Raw genomic sequence first — 27,308 nt, forward strand, 5'->3', positions numbered from 1 at the left:
CAATGACGCAGAAACAATGGGAGAAATGTAAACAGTCGGTGGACAGGTCCCTTGGTCCAAGTTTCCATACTTGGTCACCCGTGGCTGCTGTAGAGAGAGAAGCTTTGTAATATTGTGTGCTTTTCTCCAGATTCTTTCATAACCCTCTGTGAACCTTTCACCAGAGTCTGGGTTTACAGTCTGTGGTATGACTTGGCAATTTTTTCAATTTTGTTTTTATTTTAAGGACTTAATACAGTCCTGCAATAAGACATTTTTATAGCAGCAGAGTGAAACAAAGTAACAGAGTAAAGGGTACTGACATATTTTTATTCATCTATCTGTACACACATTTAAGATTTAAGGTTAACATTAGTGTTTTGTTTTTGATTTGTAACCAGAATCAAGAGAGGTTTATTATCAAATGAAAAGGTTATTAACTGGCAACTACACACGGTGGAAACACAAAAATGCAGGGGAGGTCGCCCTTCTAAGAGGTCTGCTCATAAATGTTTGCTGCTGTCACTGAGAGCACCTGGAAGGTTTTAGGTTTCACTGACACAACCTGATGATTTATGTGACAACATCTCTAGTAAATCTGACTTTGCAGACGTGTTATTTTTCTCACATCAAACACGCCATCCTTGTGCTGTCAGTCTGTTGGGGGATTTTGAAGACTTTTTTTTTGGTTTTGGCACAAAGAGGTATCAAGAACAAGGCAAGGGGGTCCAACAGGTAATCAGAATATTTGATTTTTAAAAAAAGCAGTGCAGAAAAGTGGCATGCAAAATAGTGAGCACATTTGTAAATTAATGTCTAGCCACATTACATGAAAAGTGACGCTACACAAGAGCTTGAAATGTCTATTTGTACTGAATCATCATTTTTTTAAGTGGTGAAAGAAGTATTCAGACCCTCCACTTAACTAAAAGTCATAATACTTAAAAAAAAATATATATAGCATGAAGGTCAAGATCAAAATGTACTTTATATGTACCCAAAATGTATGTAGGTTTAATGCAAAATCTTATCCATTAGATTATTGGATCAGAAACATTGATTCATTAATGGTCATGTCTCTTTAATGATGGCAATTGTCTAACCAACAGTAAAACTTTATATTAACATGTGAAACAAATGTAGTATAAACAGACATTCCGGTTTTTATTGGGCCATTAGACAAAAAAGCTTTTTAGATAACAAAAAAACCAAAACATTAAAATACACAGTCATATATTATTCTGAATTTTTTTTTTTTAATGTTCTGTGGATTTTGGCTTCAAATTAAACAAGATGGAGCATATGAGCAAGAGCCAAACGTCTCTTTGCCCGGGTCGTCCACCGACTGATTAGTTATTGCCCTCGGAGATGGAAGAGTACGCTGACACAGCGCGACCTTATAAAAACTGTCCTCGTCCCACCCCGGCACATCGTGTGGAGATTCATCCTAAACACCCTGTGCCAGGTTCCTGCTATTGCTGCTCACTCATTACTTTCACCATCAGCTTATAGTCACGCGTGCACAGCAAGTATGAAACGAGACGTGTTTTTGATCGCTTCTCGGTCCCTGAATGCATCTATTTTTATTACACTGTGATATTTCAGGGGCAAGTTACATGGACGTGGTTTTAGAAAGACTTTATTATGTAAGTGAACACAACACGAGACAAAGAAATAATGAAACATTTCACAGGCAAATAAAGAAGAAAAAACTATATAATTTAAACAACTTGTATAAATAAAAGTCTACACAGCAGTGAATATGAAATGGTTCATTTTACACTAAATACACATTTTCTGAGTGAAAGTCTGCTGCTCGTGTAATTGGAGAAAGCATTTTGGTTAAAAGTAGGATCAGTTTCTGTGGCACACATTTGGAGTTTGCAGTGAACCTTCTGCAACTGTAATTGGTCCCACATGAACCTTGATAATATATCAACAAAATCACAACGTTAACGTTTTGAACATCTTCATGTGATAAGAGGGTTTTTAATATTTTATGTTTTCTATATATTCAGTGTCATCTATTGCATTTTGGTTAAAGCTAACAACTAATCCAAAGAACCACTAAGTGAAAGTAATGCAGGAAAACGAGCATGACGACAGGTTTCTGGTCAACAGAAAAAGAAAAAAAAAAAATCCAGCTTTGGTCAAATTCCACTGCTCTCTCTGCTTTTTTGTTTCTTTTTTTATAATCAAGCCACTGATATGCACCTTTTCACACTGAGACCTGTTACTGACAGGTAGCGAGGACTACAACACACCTATATATAACAATTTAGCAGCTAGCGGCTTTTATTAAATCAATCCTTCCTCCCGTGTAAAGGATTTGTCCACAAGCAAAAATGTAGACTTGATTGATCCTTCTTTGTGTTAATGACATAATCACTTCCACCCCAGGACAAGAAGCCCAGTTTCATACTGTTTTTGGTGTATTTTTATTTACTGTCAACCTCCTGTGCAGCTCATGTCTCTTGATCCTTTCTGGAAAGCAACGATTCTTTGTGGGGGGATTGTTTTGTTGTTGTTTTTTTACAATGAACGAGGAACACGCAATTGACTGCTAATCTCTACCCTCTCCACCACATTGCACATTGCTTGAGCATCCAGACATTTCTCTTTGCTTTTATATTCATCCGCCAGTTCACGCCTGAAGGAATCAACGGAAAGGCCTTAAAGATCACAAGACGTGACGATGTAAAAAATGAAAAATCCTTTTGAAATTGTTACTGAAGCAAACCAGGGTGTAATTTCAGGCATGCGGTAATAACACGCTGTGCTTTGCTTTTCAAGTGAGCCTATGATAACAATGAAACTGAAAAGAAAAACATATATTTCAAATGGAGCTAGCTCAGTTTGATCTTACAGTTCCAGCAGAAAACAATAAAAAAAAAAAAAAAAAAAAAGTCACAACAAATAATGAGAACATAAAGTCATACAGCTTTGAATCCGTGTTACAGTGTTACTCTGAAGTGGCTTCATATGTTTATTACCTATCAGATGCACGAAGCTAAACACAAACAGCGCAGCGCAGACTGGCCTTTAGCAGCATTATCGCACGTCGCTCAAGCTACTCACCGTGTTCAGTTTCAAGAATGCAGAAGAAGAAAAGCAACAGAGTCATGAGGGGGTTAAGAGAATTTCTACATACAGTACATTGTAAAACAAGTAGTTAAAAAATGTAAATGTAACTGCCGCAAAAGAATAAAGACATCTTTAGCTCAAACTGTAACAGTGTACACAGAACAGAGTACATTAAGAACATTATACATACTTCCTATTTTCTTCTGCAGTGATCAACTCTGTTTTATTTTTGTGTCTGGTTTTTTTTTTTTTTTTTTTTTTTTTAAGTAATACAATCTTTAAACTCTGCAGACATCAGTTTTTAATTTAGTAAAATATTAGGACTGGGGAAAGCAGCATGGCTTTTTAAATCTTAATAACTGTCACAGAGACTTAACCTAATTTTATCTCTGCCACACAAAAAAAAAAAAAACCCCAAAAGACAAATTATCCACAAAGTTTGACTTAGTAGCTCAAAACTCAAAAACTTGCCATTTTGGTCACGCTTTTTAATAATGTTACACTATTCAGGATTAAGAAGGTATTAGAAAGTGCTTGATTCACCATTTATATAGTAAATATAATAGATATATATGATATGACCATTAGTATAATTATGCTTATTACCAGTGTCTGTGCATGGTGTTAACACATCTGTATTTATAAATGACATAATAAGGAGGAGTAAAAATATATAAATGATGAATTAAGCACTTGCTAGTAGCGTACTAAAGAGCCAGGATTGTGCCCGTTTCATTGATATTTCTTTAAAAGATTTCATAGTTTTAGGAGGAACTGTGACTTTCCTTGTAATCTTACACTTTTAAGTCACCTTGTGTTTCCAGTGTCAGATTCTACCTTTTTACTGGAATGTGTGAGAAACCCTACAGCCTCCAGCTACTAACTCTTTACAAGTGCCCTCTCTGAAAACAAGAGAACGGGTCAAGCTACACCTCTGTTTAGCTGACAGGTAAATATCAGTAAGGTCATCAGTGATATATTATTGAGTTACATGGTTTAGAAGGGTGTGTCTTGACATCTGGTATTTTAGCTCTCAGATTCCCTCTTTTCCAAGCCTGTCTGGTTAATACAGGTTTTGAGTTAGAAAAAACCGAAGAATAAAAAGATCACATCCTTCGTCGCCAGACATGATATGACATGATCACCAGATATTATACTGGGGATTCTGGGATGTGTGGTCTTTGGAGCAGTAGGTACCTGAGTTGCCTGATTGCAAGGCAAAGTGAAAGAACTTTAGCTTAGTTTGTCTTAGTTTTTGGTGCCATGAATCTTGAGATACACAGTCGTTCTATTAAAAGGCTACAGAGGGTGGAGAACAAGGTTCTGTATCGATCGAAAGAGGACTAGGGCTCACTTTATGGCCAGTAGAGGGGATGCGATGGCCTGCGACGCAGCTGCATAGAAAGACCAACTGTAGTTTGGACAATAATACAGGTTTTAATAGGGTTTTAAGATCTGCAGTGTCTTTAAATGTGCCTGCGGTGATGGTGGTGATGGTGGTTGTGCATGTCTTCCATTGAGATTCTGCCCCACGCGCCGATCACAAATGTTTCAATCTCACACTCGTTTTCCCCACGAGCGATCCGGAAGTAGCCGTTTTCACCCCAGTTCTTTCCCCAGGAGTTGGCAGCAATCTGGGGGAAATAAGATCACACTAACTGTAAAATATAATAAGACTTAAAGATGACAAGGTTTTATTTACTTTCCCCTACACCTCACCAATCAGGGGGGGAAAAAAACAGCTTTTTACAACAGACTTTTTATTTTAATATCGAATAATCACTTATAGTAATTAAGATACTGTTTTTAAAATTTAATCATATTGAAAAGAAGCTTTAACTGTTTAATCGTTAAAACATATTGCCTGTGCTACAGCAGCAGGGTTTTTCAGTCAATCTTTTTAAAAGGGACCTATTACACTTTTCCTTATTTTCTGCTGCTCAGTTTGAAACTCATTTTCTACTCTTGTGTCGAGCTGACATCAGCCTGAAACAGACATCCTTATATGATCATTTCAAGCTGGGATGAGGACTTGCAAACACTATAAGAACTCAATTTGTGGAAGCCACGAGAGGGGCAGCCAATCAGAAAACAGCGGCCTTTTAGAGTGGGAGGATAGAGAGTAGATTTAAAAGTAGTCATTTTTATTTTAAGTCCATCCATCCATCCATCCATTCGCTTCCGCTTGTCCTTTTCAGGGTCGCGGGGGGCGCTGGAGCCTATCCCAGCTGTCATAGGGCGAGAGGCGGGGTACACCCTGGACAGGTCGCCAGTCTGTCGCAGGGCCAACACACAGGGACAGACAACCATTCGCACTCACATTCATTCGCACATTCACACCTAGTGACAATTTGGATTATCCAATTAACCTATCCCCACAAGCTGCATGTCTTTGGACGGTGGGAGGAAGCCGGAGTACCCGGAGGGAACCCACGCAAGCACGGGGAGAACATGCAAACTACTGGTAAAGAAGATGTAAAGTGAAAACTTACCCAATATTTTCTTGATGTTCCATCAACATTTCTCTCTTCTCCCCACCTAGTGCACAGATCAGAGATGATAGTGAATTAAAGCGCATAAAAATTAAAGTATAGCTACGTTTTATTAGAGCTGTAAAAATAATTTAAGACATGTAATGCATTACTTTGCCTCAGATGTGCTCAGTGAAAAGCAGATATGCAGGGTTCAAATGTTTAAAAAAAACAAAAAAAAAAAACAACTTTCCCCTTGTTAACAACATCCTGAGTATTTATAGCTGGACATCATTTTGTTGCACTTTTGCATTCCAATACAAAGAAACACGGAGTTCCCCTCTTCATCGGGCGTAGGTCACAGGGAAGAGGAACAGCACCTCAGCTTCGTCAGAGCACCAACACTGCAAAAAACGAGCAGCCCACAGGGACACTGAACTTTATCTTTACCTTCTCTGGTGGCTGTGGCTTTGTTCTCAGGAAACCCTGGCAAAGGTCCATAAATTCCCACCATGCCATACACTTTGGTCTTAGCATAGCTGCTGCCAACCCCTGCAGTTTCTGCTCGTCATGATCAAAACAGACCTAAAGCCAATTCCCATCCTGTTTTTCCACACCCGGCCTTTCATTTCCAAAGAGACTCCCGGTCCGCAATCGGTTGTTATCTTTTATAAAGTAAAGGAATGCTGGGAAATACACTGGACGGCCTCAGGCCCTGCCAACTCAGTAGCCTGCCACCAAAACACTGGCAAACTGTGCCAGGCTTCATTCAGCGAGTGACTTTATTAGGCCACTACTCTCCCAAGTGGATTATAACGTCACAATGACCAGGAGCAGACACATTAAAAGCAGCTGTGTAAATACAACATCCCAGCCAGCGTCTAAAGTAGACCCTGGCTGGTGTTTGTGAGCATTGTTCACACCTGTATACAAGTGTGTGACCCCGTGTTTACTTGTGTGCATATTTATTGGTATAGAGACAGGCAGACAGAATCGGACCACTGCTGATCTCTTATCGGTCTTCCAATCAACTCACTTGCTCACTTGGGGACAATGATGGACATGCCCCTGTGCCCATGTACCCCCGCCCTTGCCCAGCGCCCCTCATCCCAGCTCTGACCTCTCCTCTCGGGCACTGATCCCCCTCTCTCTGTCCAGTGCAGTCAGGATCAGCACCCCAGACAATGCTCTTTCCGCCACAGTGGACCTCAATGCTATCTCCACAAACTTTCCCAGGCCCTGGGCTTAAATGAATACACAGCTATGGGATTTAGCCTATGTAAACATACTGAAGCCTGTGGCTGGCAGGTTTGGAGCTCAAAACAGTGCCTTTCACAGCCTCCATCCATCTCTAAACCTGCACCGCAGCTAAAGCCTCCATCCAGCCAAACCACATCCAAAGCAGTCAGAAATCACAGTAGTTGTAGAAGGAGGCTGTATCTTCATCCTCACCATCATCTCACACTGTGCATACCTCCACAGTTTACTGACAATGAAGCTGCAGAGAAGTAATTACACTCCAGAGGGTGTGGTTCTAACACGAGCGTGATAAGCAAACACGAATGCACTTGAAGAAAACTGAGAAAACTGTATAGGATTTAAATAAGCCAAGTACAGGTTGGAGGATGAGAAGTGTTTGGGGTTTTTTTGTTTGTTTGTTTGCTTTTTATCCTACATGTGCTTATGCATGAAAGAAAAACTACAGACAGTGAAAGCTTCGAATAAAGAGATTTGTGTTTTATCCTTATCAGATAAAAGCAGAGAAGTTGCTTCTGTCATAATGCAGGACTTGCATGTTTGCCGTTTTTTGACACTCAGGTAAATGTTTACCTACAGTATGACACAAACCCACACGTCATTGGATGAATTAGCCGGTAATTGGGGTTTTATTATCTCACATAAAAACTGGAGGAGCCGGGGATCGATCAGACAACGTTCCAATTACTACCCATCTCTGACAGTCAAATGTTACCAAATACCAATTACTCAGAACCACTGTCACAGTTTAAAAATGTAAACTGAGCCAAATATATCAGTGACATATGTCAAAGGGAGCTGGATGAACTACAGCCTGTAAAATATTTAAAAGCAAAGAGCGGTTTATTCATCTTAAAGGTCAGAATATTTAAAAAAAACAAAAAAAACAAACAAACCATAAAACAGTATCAGTCTGTCTGGAGTCTAAAATGATAAGAGGAATATTTTGGCTTAAATGTTAAGAGGAGTAAAAGAAAGGAAGTGGGACAGTCTGACGGCCAGATGAAGAGTGATGATGGAGACATCACAGAGCCAGAGAAACGCACGGCAGTGGGTGTGGGCAGGCAATCCAGGTGCGTCAGCCGTCTACCTGCCTGCATATTTGCGGTTGTTAAAGTGACTAGATGGGGGGGCAGGGGGGACTGTCTGGGGCAGATGAAGGAGTGGAGCCAAGGTGTGTCTCCGAGAGCAATAGTCTGGAAGGGAGGGAACGCTTATTCACAAGCAGACAGCTGGCTGTGCGCAAACACACGTGCAAGTGGAGCTTTGAATCAAACCCAGTACCAACAAGGACTCAATTAAAACCCTGATTCATCCTTATTAAACAACTTCTGAAGAGATAGGGCCACTGCTAAGCATGTAGCAACAGTTAAACCAGACACACTCGGGTTAAAGATGAAGAAAAGGTGAAAGCTTTTGTCTAAACAGGAGTCAGGTAAAGAAAAAAAATAAAAATAGAAAATTAAAACCTGGTGAGTTTATTTTAAGCCCAATCAGGTCTGTATATGCATGTCTCCGAGCCACGTTGTGACAAAGCATGTTGGTTCACTAAATGGGGGCAAAAATATGAACTGTTTTGGATTGTCTCGGTATTCTGGTAACTTACCCGGTGATCCTGACTGAGTGTGTGCCATGTTTACGGTATTGCGGTGGTTTAGTGAAACTGGCATCTGTGTGTTTGTAGATCCCAGTCTTATAGACAAAGAAGTCCTCGTGGACCTCCATAATAGCTGCAAGAACAAACAAGCACGGAGAATTAGAAGGTGGAAATAACCTGCATGAGTACGCACGCACGCACGCACGCACGCACGCACTTTGATTAGCCATTTCCCAAAACTATTAAGCAATTTCACCAAACAAATTCTGATTTCCCCCCTGAGTCACACACCCAAACATCAGAGCAGGTTTGTGTGCGTGTGTCAGTGTAAGCTGCACATCTAAGCTATGTGTGACTTTGTTTTTCCAGCAGCTGTTTATGGATAGAAGAAGTTTTTAAAGCTGTATCAGCACTAGATGCAGTGTTCCCTGGTTGAGAATATAATGCAAACTTTCACTCTTATTAGAATCTCTTCAGCAGACACACACAAAGGACCACACACACTCATGCAGCTCTCCACGACTTTCTCAAAACTCTTCCTCCCTGGACTGTTGAACAATAAGTTGGCACACGCTCCCATACACACATGCACACATCCTTCGACATGTGACTCCTTTATTCAAGTGTACTTGAAGGCATTCCAGATGGGCTCCAGGCAGCTAGCCGCGCTAATATAGCAAAGTTAGATCAACCCTAGCAAGCCGCGGAGGCCGCTCATTTCTGACAGGGTGACTGGGGTCAGAGTTAAAACTCTGGTTAAAACCCATTCAGATGAAAAGGTTAAATATGACATCAGTCTAGGTCAGATACTTCAAGCTGTGTGTGTTTTAATTCGTGAAAAGTCACACCCATGTGGGAGCAATGTTGACAATAAAATACAAGCATATTTAAGGAAGACATACACACACAGAAAGGCATTGCGTTACCTTGCACGGGGCCATTATCCATAATCTCCTTCATAATCTCCTTTTCCTAAGTGAGACGATAGAGAGAACGATTTATAGGCAAAGGAGAGTGAGACAGACAGAATGATCATTACATGTCAGTGAAACGGAGAGGATGAAAACAACCCCCTGGAAGTTAAAAGCCAGATAACAAGATTGAGTTCAGCAGGGCCCCTTGGTCTTAATGCCTGGCTTATTGACTTCACAGGCTATCAAGAGACAGGAACAACAGGCTGTAATGATTTTGAGAAGCATTAGCCGTCACTTAGCCCTGACGGATAGCTTCTGGTGAAACCACATGTTGGCTGCTGCTCAGCGGTTGTCTGATTTGCAGAAGATCCATGCAGCAGCGTGGAGACACCGCTTCGGGAGGCAGTTTGTGCAAATGTTACATGATACTAGTGCATGGATTGCAGAAAGGGCGGAGATAATGTCTCCATGAAGTCATTTAGATTCATCCACCCATATTAGCAACCAAAATAGAGATATTTTACGGTTTTTATTGTTCGATTGAAGGATGAGGGCTTATGTAACTCACTTCTGTCTCTGAGCAGAAAGTAGAAACACTAATATGAGGAGGAAATCTCATTTCGGATTAACCCGCTGGTCCTGAAATGATAACAGACAATGAGTGTTGTCTTTAAATTGGTGTAATTCACTCACTGCGGTGTTTCTCAAAGACAGCCTTTCTAAGTCATCGTACTAGAATAGTTTATAATTTAGTTTTATACACAAAGCTAACTCCTCAGTCCTGAATCCTACCTCCTGAGATATGGAAAACAAGTGGGTAAAAAACAAAACAAAAAAAAAAAAAAAAAGCACATCCCACTGCCCTTCTACAATCTCAGACTCATTCCCAGGTGAGCCAGGCACACCATGGCTGATCAGTGTAGTTTTGTGAGCGAGAGTGGACGTTTTTGTGTACACTTGTGCAGCTTTCTTTCACTTACATTGGATGAGAGCCTGTAGGGCGGCGTGGACTGGTAGATGTCGTTGTGGTAGTTTTGCGTGTTGGGACATCGCTGCGTGGCTTGCCTCTTCCCCCGTCCAACCGAGCGGCTCTGCATCATGCAGCGACCCACCTCTGCCGGCGTTTGCTGCGGAGGTTGATATGGGTAACAGTCTTCTGTCACAACTCTGTCGGGAGGGATGGGAAGATGTAAGTCACCCATCATTCATTCACGAGCAGTAATAACTTTGTCTGAGATGAAGGGGGGCTTACCCCCTACGCCGAAGATACCACCAGGCTCCATCTATGCGTCCTCCGGCACAGCCTCCCTGGTTGCGTGTGTCACAGGAAATAAGATTTTGGGGAGACAGCCGAGGAGTCATGTGGCCCATAGACTGGATGGAGATTCTGTCTGATGCCACAGCTGTGGCAACAAAGCAAACGCATAAACACGTAACTAAAATTTCATGGTGGAAGCTTCACTTCAAGAAGAAACTTGAGAACTAAAGAACTTCTATTTCCTAGAGTTCATGCACGTTTGCATGTGACACATTTTAAGGATATTTCCCTACAGTTCCCCCATTAGCCCTACAGATGTCATTTTCCCTAAGACAGCACCTGCTGTTGAGAAGGCCCAGGAAGCAGCGCAGTTGCCCTGATCCAGCGGTTCATGAATCTTCCCCGGCCACTTCTCTGCTGAATTGAAGTAGGGCGGCAGATTGTCGGTCTGAGGATCCATGTTCATCTGCAAGAGGGAAAGAAGTTTGTTCGTTCTTGCTTCAACTCCATCTTTTGCAGCAACCCACGAAGAAAACATTTATAGTTCTCAGTAAAAACAGTCATTATTACCAACTGACAGTCCAAGATGTGTGACATGAATTTATAGGGAAAAGAAAGGAAACGGTATTTAAAAACAGGCTAACATTTACGTGCAGCAGCACGGGTTGCTTGAATGTGGTGTCAGGTAGTGTAGTGCAACTGTTTGGCCACAGCAGAACACAAACTGAAGGGTGCAATTAAAATACTTGTGGGCAGCTTCGTAATACAAGCTTGGATCATGGGCAGATTACATAAGTCTACTAATCAAAGGCCACATTTAAAAAAAAAGAAAAAAAAAAAAAAAAAAAAAAGAGGATTTCTTTACAACCATTTGAACCAGAATCCATTTCTAACGTTGCAGAATAGACAGGACCCTCTGAAGCCACTCCTCTTTGTGAAACAACAAGTCTCTTTGGTTATATTAGGGTTTCATCATGATGGTAAACTTCTGTTATAGAGTGTAACTGTCTCCCTGATAGAGCGCTTTCACTCAGACGTGCTCCATCATTTAATCGCCAGCTATTGTCGGATACTCTATTCATATCTCCTGGTATTATGTGATGAACATACACTACAGATAGCTTCATCTCTCTCTCTCTGACAAAGACTCTGGCTGCCCGCGGTGCATTCCACTGCTTAATAGTGAAGCATTCAGAGCACAGACGGCCACCTGATACATCACTAAGATCAGAGACTTCCTCTCAGACCGTGTACAGAGAGTTAGAGTGGGGCCTCATCTTTCCTCAGCCCTCAGCCTCAACACCGGCTCTCCACAAGGCTGTGTACTGAGTCCCCTACTGTACACTCTGTACACACATGACTGTGTTAGTTCCCACCCAGACAACACAGTCATCAAGTTTGCAGATGATACCACTGTGGTGGGGCTCATCTCAGGGGGAGATGAGACTGCATACAGAGCTGAAGTTCAGAGGCTGTCAGATTGGTGTGCAGACAACAACCTGGACCTCAATACCACCAAAACAAAAGAACTGGTAGTTGACTTCAGAAGGAGGAAGTCCGAGCTGCAGCCTGTCAGCATCAACGGGGAGTGCGTGGAAAGGGTCTCCAGTTTCAAGTTTCTGGGTGTGCACATAGACACAGACCTCCAATGGAGCTCTAACACCTCTGCGGTCTTAAAGAAGGCCCAACAGCGTCTCCACTTTCTGAGAATCCTCAGAAAAATGGACCTGAAGAAGGAGCTGCTGACCGTCTTCTACCGCTGCTCCATTGAAAGTGTGCTGACATATTGCATCGGTGTGTGGTTCTCCAGCTGCACCACAGCACACAGAAAGGCACTCCAGAGGGTCATCAACATGGCCCAAAAAATCATTGGACATCCTCTTCCCTCCCTGAAGGACCTGTACAGCACTCGCTGTCTCAAGAGGGCACGCAGCATCCTACGGGACTGCACACACCCAGGACACCGGGTGTTTAAGCTGCTGCCGTCTGGCAGGAGGTTCAGGCTGCTGAGGTCCCGAACAAATAGACTCAAGGACAGCTTTTACAACAGGGCAATAGCCCTGATCAATGTAAATAGCTGACCTGACTGGATACCTCCCTGGACTTTTTAGGGGGAGGTAACAATGTTTAAAACGATAACAATAATATTTATATTTATAACAAGGTGCAATAATAATTAATGTGCAATAATAACAGTGTGTAATACACATACACTTATTCTTCTTTTTTATACTAAGTTAATATACTGTGTTGTGTTGTTTGTTACGTTGTGATGTGTCATATCGTGTCGTGTTGTGTTATATGTAGTGCCGACGTAGGACAGTTTTTCCAATTTCATTGTACTACTGTACTATGTATGACTGTGCAATGACAATAAAGAGTTATCTTATCTTATCTTAAGGAATGTGCTGCTGCTCAGAGATTTGGAGCTCTGGCAGGTCAAAGTGCAAAAAAAAGCACCTGATCCAAAAGGCATCTAAAATGTTGCATTAAGTGCATTTGACACGAGTCTGCAGAAACAACAGGAAAGGGGAGAGACTGAGAGTTTTGTGAATGGGCTGTGATCTGATTTGTGGCACAGGCAGGGACACGCTGACGGCGGAAGGAGTAGGGGGTGTTACAAAATTTCGAGGTGGAATGAATGCACGCAGGGCAAAGTGGGGATGCGCAGACCCAAGAGGAAGTCTTGTCTTTATTCTCAAAGCCGCCACCATCCTTTCCGTCTTCTCTATGTGATGTTTTGGTTGCGTCTTATGTAATCTTTCTGGGGTAAAAATGTAAACAAAGACAGAGCAGGCTGAGGTCTCCAAACAGAGAGGCCGTTACATACCAGCAGGCCACCATAATTAAGTGAAGCAGGTTTTGATCAGTGCTCACTTGTTTGTAATAGGTTTCAAGCGTGCAAGAGCTTGTAAAAAAAGAAAAGTTGAAAAGTAAAGATATGAGTAACTTTTTCTTTTTATTCTCACCTGTCTGTAAAACTTCCTGCTTCCACCCACATCTCTCCTCTTTATGTCATACACTCACACAAGTGGGAAACAGTTTGTGACTAATTCAGCATATGTTCCTATCGTGACTACAGAATAGAAACAATAGTTCTTTAAATTCAGCGTTGATCAAATTTCATATACTCTGATTTTAAAAACTATTTCTATGTAATATTTCAAATGTCTGTGTTTAAATACAAAAATAAGCAAAAGCAGATGTATACAATACCAATGATTTCTGTTGAATATTATTTCCCATGAATGTAAATCTCTATGTTACTTTTTTCCTGCTATTCATGAGTGAAGAAAGACATGATGGTCCAGCCAACCGGTAATCCAACGAGTCACTGCTCAGGGAACCTGAGTATGCACGCCAACCACTTGGTTATCAAATCACTCCATCGTACAATTCTGAAAATATCTAAAGACATCATTTTGGTTTTCTCTCCATAGTTGTAGTATTAGTGGAAACAGGAGATGAATGATATGTTATCCGTATGTTATGCCTTTTGTCGTTTTTAAGTGGAAACAGAGTTTAAGAAGTTACACCTAGTGGCGACCAGTACAGTTATATTCTTACACTTCCTGTATGGATATATCAAGGGCACCTAAGTGAATTTAATTTAATTTTATGTAAAACTCAGCCAACAGCTCAATGTGTTTTATATTGCAAAGTAAAGATCCTACAATATTAGAAAGAAATCCTAGCAATCACACAACCTTCTATGAGCAAGCATCTGGTGAAAGTGGGAAGGAAAAACTCCCTTTTAACAGGAAGAAACCTCTGGCAGAACCAGGCTCAGGGAGGGGCGGAAATCTGCTGCAACTAATTGGAGGAGAGAGGAAAAAGAAGAAAGGGCAGAGAGAGGCAGGACAAGAGCCAGACTACAGGTGAGAGATTTAAATAAGGAGTCCAATCAGTGAAGTTTTGTATCTAAGCCTTTAGAAAGTTCACCCATATATTTATTTTCTAACGATGATTTGATGATTCAATGAACGAAGAGTCCTGTACCTGAATCTCATTCATGTTCATGACTGTTCTTGATGGTCTTTGTGTGCCCAGTCGGTAGCGGATGCCTTCGTTTAAAGTCATGCCATACAACTCACTGTGGTTAGCTGCCCTCCACCTAAAAACAATATGAAAGAGGCAGAAATCATATGTGTTTTTAACTACAAACAGAGTATTGTAAGTACGTGTCTATATTTATTTGTTTCTTACCCATAGTTTCCTCTGTTGACAGCTTGGATAATGTCCGGCTCAATGAGACAGGCGTTCTGCTCACACTCCCAACGTCCAGAAGTCCCACATGTGCTACAGGAGAGAGAAAAAAAAGTTAGTAGGGGACATTCAAAGAAACTACAAGTGCCTGAAAAAATGTGTATTTTTATGCTACAGTCACTAAAGTCTATTAAACAAAGGCAAGTGAGCAGAGGCTGAGTGGATTTCCCAAATAAGACATAAATTGAAAGAAGAATGTTAGCAGCCGGAAAAGGCTGGAGAAATTATGGAGTGGGATGGTTAAAAATAAAAAGCTTAGATTATTCAGCCTTTTAAGGCTGCAGAATGCAGATCCGTTTTTATTCGGCAAAACGGAAAATAAGTGAGCAGGATATTAACGATGACACACAGATGTTTACTTTGGAGATGCTCAGAAACAGAGGATTTACTTTCTGATGACTCACTGCCGAGAAGTGTGCCTTTGTGTGTTTGTGTGTGTGGTAATACAACATCAGAATGGAAAGGCTTTAAAAAAAACAAACACACATATATACACACAAGCAGTCCCCATCGCTATCACGCGTATTATAGTTGACAATTTGCAATGCACAGGTAGCCCTCCTGTATGTGTGCTCCCCTCCACCCCAATCATACCTCAGTCAGCAGTATTTCTCACTGGGTTATCGCTTCAATCACTTGCCTCAAAGCTGAGATAACACTAAACAGATCCACTCTGCATTATCTTTTTACTTGTACATCCAGTATGCACCAGTGGGTGTTTTAGTTATTTCTAATATATTTTCATGCACATGACATGTTTCAGATTATTATTTTAAACAGAAAACCCCCGCACAAATCCTGCATAAATGAAACGGAGAAAACAACTTCACATTTCCCTATGAAACATAGAAAAGCACAAAAAAGAAACGCATTCTCAAATGTATTGCAGATTTTCAATGATAAATGTATTATTGCTACTTATTAATATTAAACACACTTTATATGTCTTAGAACCATTGCCTGTTTTGTGCAAACCTTGTTTTATACATGCTATAAATAGCTCTGTGTAGCATACAACACATTGAGCTTACTCGTTTTTTTGTTCTTGTGACAAACTCAGTTTTAAAAATACATCAAATGTGCTAAAACTATAAACTGCCTGTGCAATTTTAAACAGACGGATCCACACATGAGTAGACGGTAAAATCTAGACACTTAATTTAAACCTAGGTGACATATACATTAAAACAAAACCAGGAACATAAAGCTAAAGCAGCTAAAGTTCAACTGCTAGTCTGGCAGGGAACAGCGGAAGCGTATGAGACAGACAGGTAATTAGGTGATAAGACACAGTGAAACAAGACAGAGGGATGTAAGTAAAGCCAACAGAAGTGAAACAATGTGATCTTAAAGTCAAATTGAAACAGAAAGAAGAATGAGTTTGTGTATAAAGTGACTATATTTTTGTTTTTAACAGTCACATGATCAGCAGCAGTGTTGAGGATGTGAGCCAAACAATAACAGGGGTGTTTCTCAGATAATTATGTAGCTAGCATGAATTGTGCATGAAATGTTTTACTACCCAGGACCATCACTAAACAAATGCGATGTGTGTGACTGAAGAGGAATTTGACCTCCTCAGTCACACAGAAACCCATGGATGGTATTCCCCTCTCAAATGGCTCACTTTCCTGCTGGGACACATGTGCCACGTTCATGTTACATTAAAAGGTTACACCAGTGTGTTTCTGCTCAGCATCCTACAGGGACCATCTGATGGCTTTTGATTGGTTCAAAGCAACTGTGACCTTTCACCTCTTCCACCCTCCAGCAGGAATACAGGCATGCAGCAGCACAGTGCCAGTAGGTCTGCGATAAACACACAGGGATAGGCTTGATTTATGGAGATTGAGGGACAGAGTGGGACTGAATATAAAATATAAGGGATGTGAGGACATATTTAACATTCCCCGTCACAGTCCCAATTTAAGATCTACTCGCCTGAGAGAGCATGGATAACAGCTAGACAACACAAGGTGTAGTATCTCACCATATCTGGCCATTGATGCTTCCAGATCAGTCGGAGCAGAGCCATGTTTGTGTGTGTGTGTCTGAAGATACGGCGCATCTACAATATCTGAGCAAATAAATAAACTTAGAAAGTCTATGCTGGCATTGGCTGTTGTCCCATCTGACATAACGAGCCAACAGACGAAAGCAGCTGCCAAATCAAATTAGAGATCAACTGTTCCTTCAGACTGCTACCCCAGAGACCATCTTTGAAAGGAGAAGTCGCCGAGGTTCAGATCTTTCGGGACAGATAACATGTTATCGGGATGGCAGCAGATCTGTAAATAACCAAATTAGCTAGAAATCCCATTAACAAGACAAAAAGCTGACACATACTGTATTACACGTTAACACTCACAACAGTAAATATAAGCGCAGGCTGAATACACGACACTTAGTCTGTTCTAAAAACCAATCTGCGGATGATTAATTTTGTGCTGCACAGACAGATGACGTTTATACTGATTGTGGTGCTGATGTCAAAGTGCATTAAGTGCAGCTGTTAAACCAGTTAGTCATTAGAACAGTTTCCCTTTCCTGTTCAAATCAGTAAAGAAACATAGGCGGTACAGATAAGAGAGTGCAGGGGCGCTGCTAATGAGAGCCTCGGGAGGGGGAAAAGGGCGAGAGCCGATTTCTGAAAGAGCTGGGAGGACACGCATTTGGGAAATTAATAAGTGGAGGGAGTGGGAGTAGGAGAAGCATGTCCGCGTGTATCCGTCCGAGCCTAAGTTGTGGCGCAAATTTTCAAACTCCTGTGTGTATTGGTTTGATAAGCACGTGTGAGAGCACGTGATACCGAGACTCTCTTGTTTTCAGAGCGAACGGGGGAGTTAGGACATTATTGTTGGTTTTTAGGAACTGGAACACCAGAGGCTATTTTTAAACAACCTCCACAAGTCTTTCCTCAAGATAAAAATAGGACTCCCGCCCTTTATCAACTTCCATCAACTGTATTCCTTTCTTAATTGCTCCCGTGATAAGACTGAGTGACACACACACACACACACACACACACACACACACACACACACACACACACACACACACACACACACACACACACACACACACACACACACACACACACACTTTAAAGAGCAACAATTGACACAGACGTGAGAAACCAGCGTGGAGGACAGATGCGGAATTCAATTTCCGCTGCTCCTGCTTTCACTCACTTAACCTCCCTCCAGACTCTTGGGAACTACTACACAGCTCCTTGACTGCAGCTTATGTCATGCAGAAAAATGGCAGCCGTCGCACACGGGCTCTGTTCCCCTCAGGGTGCTGAAAATCACTGAGACAGAGATACTTTCCTGTCACTTAGAGTTAATCCACAATGCTCTTTGTAGAAGCTCTTGACTTCATGTCACGGTAGTAAAGTGAATTAGAAACACACTGAATTGGAAAAATAATGCAGGACTGCCAAGGAGATTTACTCAAGGAGTCAATTACAGAGAGCTGTATTACAGTGTACAGACTTATTATAATGTATTCAAGCAGAGTGGTTTTCTATCTCTATTGAAGTAGACTCAAACTCAACTGGAAAACTGTTTCAGTTCAGATTCAGTCTATCAAGTCACGTAGAAAGGCAAATGCAAACCTCTCTTCTTCCCTAGGGAGAAAAATAATTCGCATAAGGGCTGTCTAAGCTTACCACTAGGCTATCCTATAATTTATAATAACAGAAAAGCCTTTGGAGGACAGGCAGTAGAAAGTTTGAGAACAAGGATCTACACCTCAAAAACATGACATAAAGCAATGATTTTGAGTAAAATGCAACTCAAATATATAAAATCAAAGGTGTATTTATTCAAATAATTAATCATTAAGGGAAAAAATGCTTGGTATACACTCAGCTACAGCAATCGAGTTAATTATCTTTTGTGCTCACGTACAAAATTACATGGGAAATTTACATGTTATCAAATTATTTAAAGTCAGCATTTTGGGGCATAAATACATTTCTGAGTGTGTAACAGAGTGCTTAGCAGGTGTGGTTTGTAGACTATATACAAAAGATGAACACCATGAAATCCTTTGGTTTGACTGAGAGGTGTCAATAGACCAAGTAGCCTAAAAATACCCTGCTTTTTCTACTATTTTCCACCAGATGGGACCAAAATTTACAAAATAAACTGCTTTTGGTATCAAGTAACACTTTAAGCGAGGGATTGAGAGTAAAATCTGAAGTTGAACAACAAGACAGACATCTCTACAACTGGGCTTCTATCCGGTTGTTCAGTCTGACGTCACTAGCCGTGTCTGGACCTAAACTCCGCTGCAGGTCCATATATCAAACGATCACTGTGGCATTACTGAGAGTTGAAAAACTGTCTAAAGTCTTTCATCTTTAATAAAATGATCAGCGTTCTGCTCTACCAGGTGTAACAATTGAGTTTAACATCCAGGCATCCATGAAAACGGAATTTATGACATTTAACGGAGTTAGAAGTTAGCAGGGAGTTAGCTCGCTAGCTTCTATCTAAATACAATATAGCATGTCCTGACTGCGGGGTTTTGGAAACAAATTAAAACGTACAGCTCTGTTATCACTTCCAGCATAAATGAAGACAGAAAACTAAACAGCAGTGACGTTTGTAGGGTAACTGAAGTTGGGCTAGCTGGTATATAATGATGTGCTACGTGACCGCTAGCGACACAGCTATGTTAGCATAATATAAACAAGCTAACTTTTTTCCACTGGATAAAAGTTAACGTGAGTGTTCTCGGTGGTCAGAAACAAATGTAATCACATGGCAGGATGCTGTAAAAGGACCAAACTTCAGCCAGGAGAACAACTGAGATAATCCATCCACAATACGAGGTTAGTCATTCATATACTGCTGCATGGGCTGGGCTGTAGTTACATCCTAAGGTTTTAAAAACTGAGCTTAAATAAATGATTAGTGGTAATAAAAGCCGAGGGAGGTCAACAGGGATCACTGACTGTTTTAGGAGCTTTTTGAGATCAAATAGAAGAAAATACATAACATTAAACATGTTAACAACACAAAAGCCATATTAAACGCAGACTACTTTAGACCCGGAAGTAGGATTCGTCGCGTCATCACTGAACAACCGGATTTGCAGCCAGAGCAGTCACCCCCTGCTGGCCATTAGACAGAATGCAGCATTAAAACACAGATTCACATTTCAGCCCCAGAGGCTACAGCCATCTTTTATATACAGTTTATGATGGAGGTGTGATGGAGAATCACCAGAAGTTATTACAAGGAATCCTAAAGTGGAAATGATCTCTAAACAAAATATCATAATGAGCTGAGATATTTTATTTTTCAGGCCTAAAGTAATTTCTCCTATTTGGACAAACTAACACGGCTTATCTGTCATCTTATCTTATCTATACCTGCACATTTCTTACAGGCATTTAAAAAACTCAACAAAATTATGCACGCAGAGCTGGGCAGAAGGAGGCAGACAGAGTTTCAGGTGCAGGTGACTAAAGCTCATATGTGAGTAAGGATCATGTGATCAGCGAAAGATTTTCACTCAAAACAAGGATATAAAAATGAATAATGAACATTACTCCACAAAGCCACCAGCATAGTTAGAAACACATGCTGTGCAAAGGCACATTTTGCAACCTACAGCTTCATTTTAAACTGTGCAAATCCCCACAGCTTTTAGGAATACCAAGCGCTGTACGTCAGAGAGGGAGTCAGAGAAACTTGATGGTAAAAACAGATTTTTCAGCTTTTGTAAAGCCAAATCCATAAAAAAAAATACCCCTCCAAATTATAAAAAAATATTAGATGCATATTTATATAATGCTTAGTGTTTACACAGGTAAAAAAAACAAACTGGGAACCTGAAAATGTTCGAACTTAAAGATACTTCAGGGGGAAATTAAAGGGAAAACCCTTGATTTAAAAAGGCAGAAAGAATGCATGGAAAAGGCGGGGTGTACATACCATAAATTGCAATTTTCTTTGTATGTTTGCCCCGTCAAGAACGTGTTTCCATTTCTTTCACAGGTGCCTGAGAAAAGACAAAGAGTGGCAATTTAATATACGCAGGTTTGATGTGGCTAAACAATAAAGATCCTATCGCTAATCTCAACAAAAGCTACACACAGTCTCAATCACTGAGACACAAATGAGACACATGCTGTACACGGAGGCTTAAAAGCACACATACACACTTGATATTAATAACACAGTAACCACATTCCTTCACTTGCAACCACAGTAAAAGTTAACAGCAACTAGTCTTAGTATTAACACACAGAATATGTGAGGTCTAAGGAGCTCTAAGCCAGTAATCCTGTGTAGGAATGTGGCGTTAGCTTCTTTCCTGCCTTCCCAGGCTTCCCGGGCTCTCGTCATGCTTTAACCAGCTTACGCCCCACTGCACCAACTCTACTGAGATAGCATGGAAAGCCCCCACTTCCATCTATAATTAAACATCAAAAATTTTACAAAATTTGTGAGTTGCACACCCTGCGCTGTCACGACCCCAAAAGTGGCCCATCTTACTCGACTGTTAAAACGTTGGTGTTTTGGTGACAAGCTTACGTAAAGTGGAAGATGCTGTCAGAGGGGACTCCATGTGGAATTTAAGGCATAATCTGGCTGAGAATTTACAGTGTGAGCAGGTTTTCCCGGCCTCTGGTGTGAGGCCCCGTGCTGACAGTGTGATCTATGACTGATGCTCTCACAGCTGTCTCGCCCGGTCTATCGTAATTCAAATTACTGCAGAGCTTCGGCAAGTGGCAAGTTACACATTAATACAGAAGGAATGTGTGCAGACTGAACATATGCAATGGTTACCGTGACATTTTTTGTATAGCATTCCTTCAGCGCAGACCGAGTGAAAAAACAGTAGCAGTTAAGAGGAAAGACCTATCATAACAAGCTGTCTTTCAGTGGCTTCCCTCCGCTGACTGTGTGATCAAACATGCTTGCGTGCACATGCTTGTACGTCGGACCTCCTGAGTGCCAAACCTTATCGAGCACGGCCCACATACCTGCATCGACCTCTCTAACTTTGTAGTCCTGTACCCATTGTCTGGCCGCATACCCCACATTCTTTCTCCTGACCTCCATTCATCCCTCTACACACCCCTCCTCCCACCGTCTCGGTTAATAAGAAGCCTACTGTTCCCTACGCTGCTCTCAGGTAGCCCTTTGCCTTTGCTGGCACATTTCACACTTCGGCAGAGAGGATGGTGCTAGAACTGTGAGGGAGTCCAAATGTAGTCAACCAACCAGTAACACAGGTGAACGAACAGGAGTTTAATCTGCAATACAATCAGATGCTATATGTAGATGATTTAAGGGACAGGGAACGTACAGATAATCATTATGTATGCTGAAATATAGTTTGACTTTCTATTATTATTATTATTATTATTATTAAATCCATTATATTAATACTGTTGTTTACCCTGTAACTCTGTGATTAATCACACAGAAGAAATCAAAGAGACATTAGAAAGATCAAAGGTTTCTGTCCAAGTAAGAAACATTGGTATGATCACTTCATATAAATGCAGTAACAAGCTGAAGCTTTTAAAAGCAGGTATGCAATTCTAATCCATTTTCAGCATATTAGGGGCGTCACGCTGCTTTCCATCGTGGCCCAGCGTGGAGCTTGTCAGTGGGGTTTCCTGCAGCTCTCTGACAGAGTTTAACTAACAAAGACATGCCCACACGCTCACACACATGGCTGCAACACTTTCTGATGCCCCCCAAAACACATTTGTACCTTCACATACCAATGAAAGGCGGCTGCACGCCAAGACAGTGACCCCAGAAGTCGGGGCAGCAGTCGGACACCGTGCGGTTGCAGAACAGGTCACAGTAGCAGATCGTGTCCAGGTACGGCACGGTGCACAGGTCGTCCCTGCCAGGACAGCAGCCTCCTCGTCTCTGGCAGTAGGAGCCGAATGGGTCTCTGATGCCGCCAACATGAAGTGGACTGGCAAGCTCCCTCTTGGTCCTTCTGGAAAGGATTCTGTCTGCAGTGCCTTCTCCCACCACCAGGAGTAGCACGGTCACAGTCAACAGGATGAGCTTCATGATAAACCTGCGACAGGGAGGCGACAGAAATTAAACATTTAAGAGTTGTGGATAAAGCCAGTGTTATCCAAGGCATACCTCTGTATGATGCTCAAGAAGACACACTTAAAATGCTCCACTCTGCAGGGGGAAGAGCAGCAGAGTGTAGCAGAGGAATTGGGCATTACTGCTGCCAACTTCTGAGCAGTTCATATAAACAATGAGGCAGACACACACACACACACACACACACACACACACACACACACACACACACACACACACACACACACACACACACACACACACACACACACACACACACACACACACACCAGATAAGTTTAAACAGACTTGGCAGCACATGGTTTAAATAGAAACCCATGTGATCCTTGGAGATTGTCTATTTATTTCCTCAACTTTCCTTTTAAACCGCCAAGACTAACAGCAGCTAAATATGAAAATACACACAGCGTGATGGAGAACATCGTCTCAGTGGCAAAAGTTATGTTATCAAATATGTTGAACGGTGCATGATGGGCAGGTTCTCTGACATGTCTATATGCACATGTAATATCCTCAATGCCCACGTTTAGTTTGTTTGTCCCTGCTCAAGGTCTCGGGATTATTAAAGGTCAAACAATCCCACGCATTGTTTTTTTGTTTGTGTTGGTCTCAGGTCACTGGATAGGGGAGTCTCTGCAGGGTCGGACCAAGAGGAGGGCTCGCCCCCGCTGCTTACATAAACAGCATCATTAATTATCCAATCAGATCTCTCGGCACAATGGACCCTGTGCACATAAAGCACAGCTCTGGAAAAGGCCTTTGCTCTGCTGTTTTCTGCATGACTGTGCCTTTACTTGGTGCACGCACACGCGCACACACACACACACACACACACACACACACACACACACACACACACACACACACACACACACACACACACACACACACACAGTAACATATGGCAGCATGGGATGGGCAGGTCTTGTCCTTTACACAAGTGTTTTGTTGTGTCAGACTTTGAGCAGCAGTGCAATAAAACACCAGCCAGTGTGCTCATCATGCTGGTGATGTCTTTAGGTCAATCTAAAGCTAAAAAAACCCACTTCTGCAGAGATCATAATGCAGTTGTCTTCAGAGGCTCTTCTTTATCATCTGTAGCTTCTTTTCACATATTAGATTAGATTGTTAAGCGATAAGAAAGTATTTTGCTCAATTGCTTACTTAAATGAGACAGTATTTATAGATTTAGTCCATATTACTGTGTAAAATATCCTGTTAACACCCAATATTTCAATCATACGATCCTGAGAAAAAGATCTTAAAGCTTTCAGTAATGTCACAGATGGCATATGGTCCATCAGGGCTCCAGACAGCTGTAGCCAAGCTACTGATCCTCCACTTCAGCTACAGGACAGATGAACCCTCAGTAAGGGTTACCCGCTCACTTTCTAACACACACACTATAGCGCATGGACACATAACACAGTGGCAGATGAGACATGCGGAGTCAGTGTCAGCAGCTTCAGGACCACAGTTATGAACAGTGAGTTCATAAATCTGAGCAGTATTTCATTGCACGGCAGCACTTTTTTTTTTTTTTTTAAATGGGAACATTATAAACCACAAATACATTAATGCATCAACGTACTTTTCATTTTTATGCTTCACTGCTAATGAACAAGAAATTAAAACCTATCATCCAGTGATTTGTGGTTAAAGTAACTCATACAACCTTTTCAGTAGCGAAGCAAAAGAACATCCAAGGCTAGAAATATTTTTTAAGAAAAAACCCACACAAAAAAACCCCACAACAACAACAAAAACATAAAAACAAGGGCCAAATCTTGAACTGTAATTAAGGTGAACCAAACTTTTAGCTGCTTACACACGTGACTTGATCACTTTCCTTCCCAAGACTGAACTTTGACACATTGTTGCAACACCCAGCAGATAATTCATTCTTCAGTGCGTCTCTATAAAAGCCCTCTCAGCACCATTTTTCCTGTGTTACACAGTCCTGACTATTCTCTCAAACTAAAAAACATTAAGCTCGATTTTTAAGGGGGAGTGGGTTGGATCATGTAGAACACCTTAGAGGTGTCCAGTGAGGACTGCACCTCAGCAGGTGAGTGAAGAGATTACTGGTGTCTGGAGCGGCCACTCCACCTGAACCCAACAACCCTCCATTAAAAAAAAAAGACAAAACAGCCTTCCGTTGATATTAATGTAGCTCTAATGTGCCCAACACACCCTTAAGATACATATGTCGTAACAGCAAAGGCTTGACTAACCAATGCTCTACAATACATCTAAATAATTATACAGAGAAAGACTAAAAACATGGAAGGTGATGACAATCCTCTGAAAGAGAGCTTAAAAGTTTCCTCTTCTTCTGTTTAAAGTAACTTGATAATAGTGTAAGCCAGACTATGACGCTCAGGCTGCACCTGCCTGAGAGCTGCTGCTGAAAAGTGCAGAGAAACAGAAACTGCTGTTACCTTGAGTTTAGAGAGAAATCCTGGTTTTGTAATCCAGTAAGAAACAGCTTATTTACTGCTGGTGTGCTGCTCAGGAGGTCCCTCACAGGTAGAGAGAGTTTAGGTAAAAGGTCAGGCTCCTTTTCTCTGTTCCAAACTCTCTCACAGGATCTGCTCTGTCAGTCTCGGTCTTCTCTATATACAGGCAACAAGCAGGCGTAACCACTCCCCCCTCCAGTCTCTGGCTTGTCCCCTGCTTCACTGCCTCTCCCTCAGCAGCTCACATTCACGCACGCCTTTCCCTGTGACTCCCACAGGTTGACTATCTCTGCGTGCTTTTCCTCTTCTTATCAGACTGGAGCCTGCATAGTGAACTGGCTCTCTGTTCACGTCACTGCTTCTCTCATATTTTCTTCCCACTGTCGCTATCAGTAGCCATGACTTCCCCCTTCTTTATCTGCGACTTTTCCCCAATCCCCACACAGGGCCAAATCCACTTGAGGTGGACGCCATTGCACGCCCCCTAGCGGCCGCAGGTTGAGTAGCTCCACCTATCAGCCACGAAATTATGGAGGAGCCAGAGAGAAACCTCCCATCTTCTAGAAAGTTACAGAGGAGTCTCTGGAGATGCGGTTTTGGTACGCATTGTCGGAATGTGAGAAATATTGCGGATGTTTTTTTGTAAGATGATGAATCTGTTTGTATCATCAGCCTCTTGTTGTGTAACATCTCCCCCTTTCCAAACAAAATCATTTCAGTGAAGGAATTTGATTTATTAAACAAATGAAGTTCATGTCTACACAAAGTTTGACTTTATTTTCTTAAATCTTAATATTGTGTGGTTTCCTGAGCAGTGAACACAAACAGGACACATTACACAGCTGCAGTGAGCGAATGACAGAGAATATCGGCTGTCAAATGTTTAACCCTCTTCTATATTTGGTAACCAGTGTGCTGAAAGTCCGCTTTCCTTAAGTTTATGAAAGTACATAAATGACATAAATGCTTCTGCAGAAGAAGACTGAATAAGGTTTTACTGAAGTGTTGCTGTGGCCCAGAAAGACCCAGCTGACCACTTTTGGGCTGATCAATAAGCTAAAAGCTGAATCAATAACTGTGACACCACATGGTGTTGGACAGGGTGGGTGAGGCTTCCCCAGAAAATGAAAGAAAACACTGAACACACAAAGGCTATGCTTTGCTTTGCATACATTTATTATTGAATATTTAGAAAAACAAATGAAAACATTGCTTTATTACTTAAAAATATTCATAAAACATACAATCGTTTCCCATTTATTAAGTAAGTAAGAAAAGATAAATCAAAGAACCTTCTATTAGTACAATAACAACTACTAATATAATATATAATATAATAATGATGATGATGATGATGATGATAATGATGCCTGTAAGCTACAGAGGCGCTGCTTGCTGCCAGATGAAGCAGGTAACTACTTAGGGCTCCAGGCCATTTTTGAAGGGTTTGGGACTGATATAATTAAAAGTACAGCAGTGGCATGTGTAAAGTTTTCTGTGACAATAGGAGAGCCCTGACCTCCCTAAGGAGGTCATTCCAGCTGCAAGTGGCATGTGCGATTCTGTTTACACAAACCCAATGACAAAAACAAAAGCTATTCAGTGAAAATGAAGAGGAGTGATCCATCTGGGAGTGAGAAAGAAAGAGGGTCAACAGAGGAAGAGGAGAGAAAAGCAAGACAGAGGCGAGCGAAGGAGACAATAATGATTAAATTTAAGGTTAGATAACTAAATGCTGCTAGTTTAGCCTTTACTGTGGAGGAGAGACGCTCGCGTGTACGGAGGAGTGTTGGAATGAATGTGAGGCTGTATGTGTGTCTGCAAGCTGGAACATGTTAAATCTGTGGTCTTATTCAAACTGTGAAACACTGTAACTATATGATTTTTAATAGTGCCATACGAATAAAGTTATTATTATTAT

General features: G+C 41.5%; 1 protein-coding gene across 1 annotated transcript; it reads right to left on the minus strand.

Moving 5' to 3' along the window:
• Positions 1-1,119: 1,119 nt before the first annotated feature.
• On the minus strand, positions 1,120-25,675 carry tinagl1 (tubulointerstitial nephritis antigen-like 1). Its single transcript, XM_085262372.1, has 12 exons — positions 25,370-25,675; positions 22,580-22,890; positions 20,775-20,841; positions 14,767-14,859; positions 14,560-14,674; positions 10,900-11,026; positions 10,555-10,705; positions 10,283-10,469; positions 9,315-9,360; positions 8,398-8,521; positions 5,556-5,601; positions 1,120-4,697 (listed from the first exon to the last, which is right to left on the minus strand). The coding sequence occupies exons 2-12, from the start codon at positions 22,881-22,883 to the stop codon at positions 4,530-4,532; spliced, it is 1,428 nt and encodes a 475-aa protein (XP_085118498.1). The 5' UTR covers positions 22,884-22,890; positions 25,370-25,675; the 3' UTR covers positions 1,120-4,529.
• Between the last annotated feature and the right edge of the window lie 1,633 nt (positions 25,676-27,308).

Source organism: Mchenga conophoros, linkage group LG22 (assembly GCF_057382185.1).
Source record: "Mchenga conophoros isolate Kocher_MC1m ecotype Shallow Benthic linkage group LG22, M_conophoros_male_GT1.1, whole genome shotgun sequence".
Classification (NCBI taxonomy): domain Eukaryota; kingdom Metazoa; phylum Chordata; class Actinopteri; order Cichliformes; family Cichlidae; genus Mchenga; species Mchenga conophoros.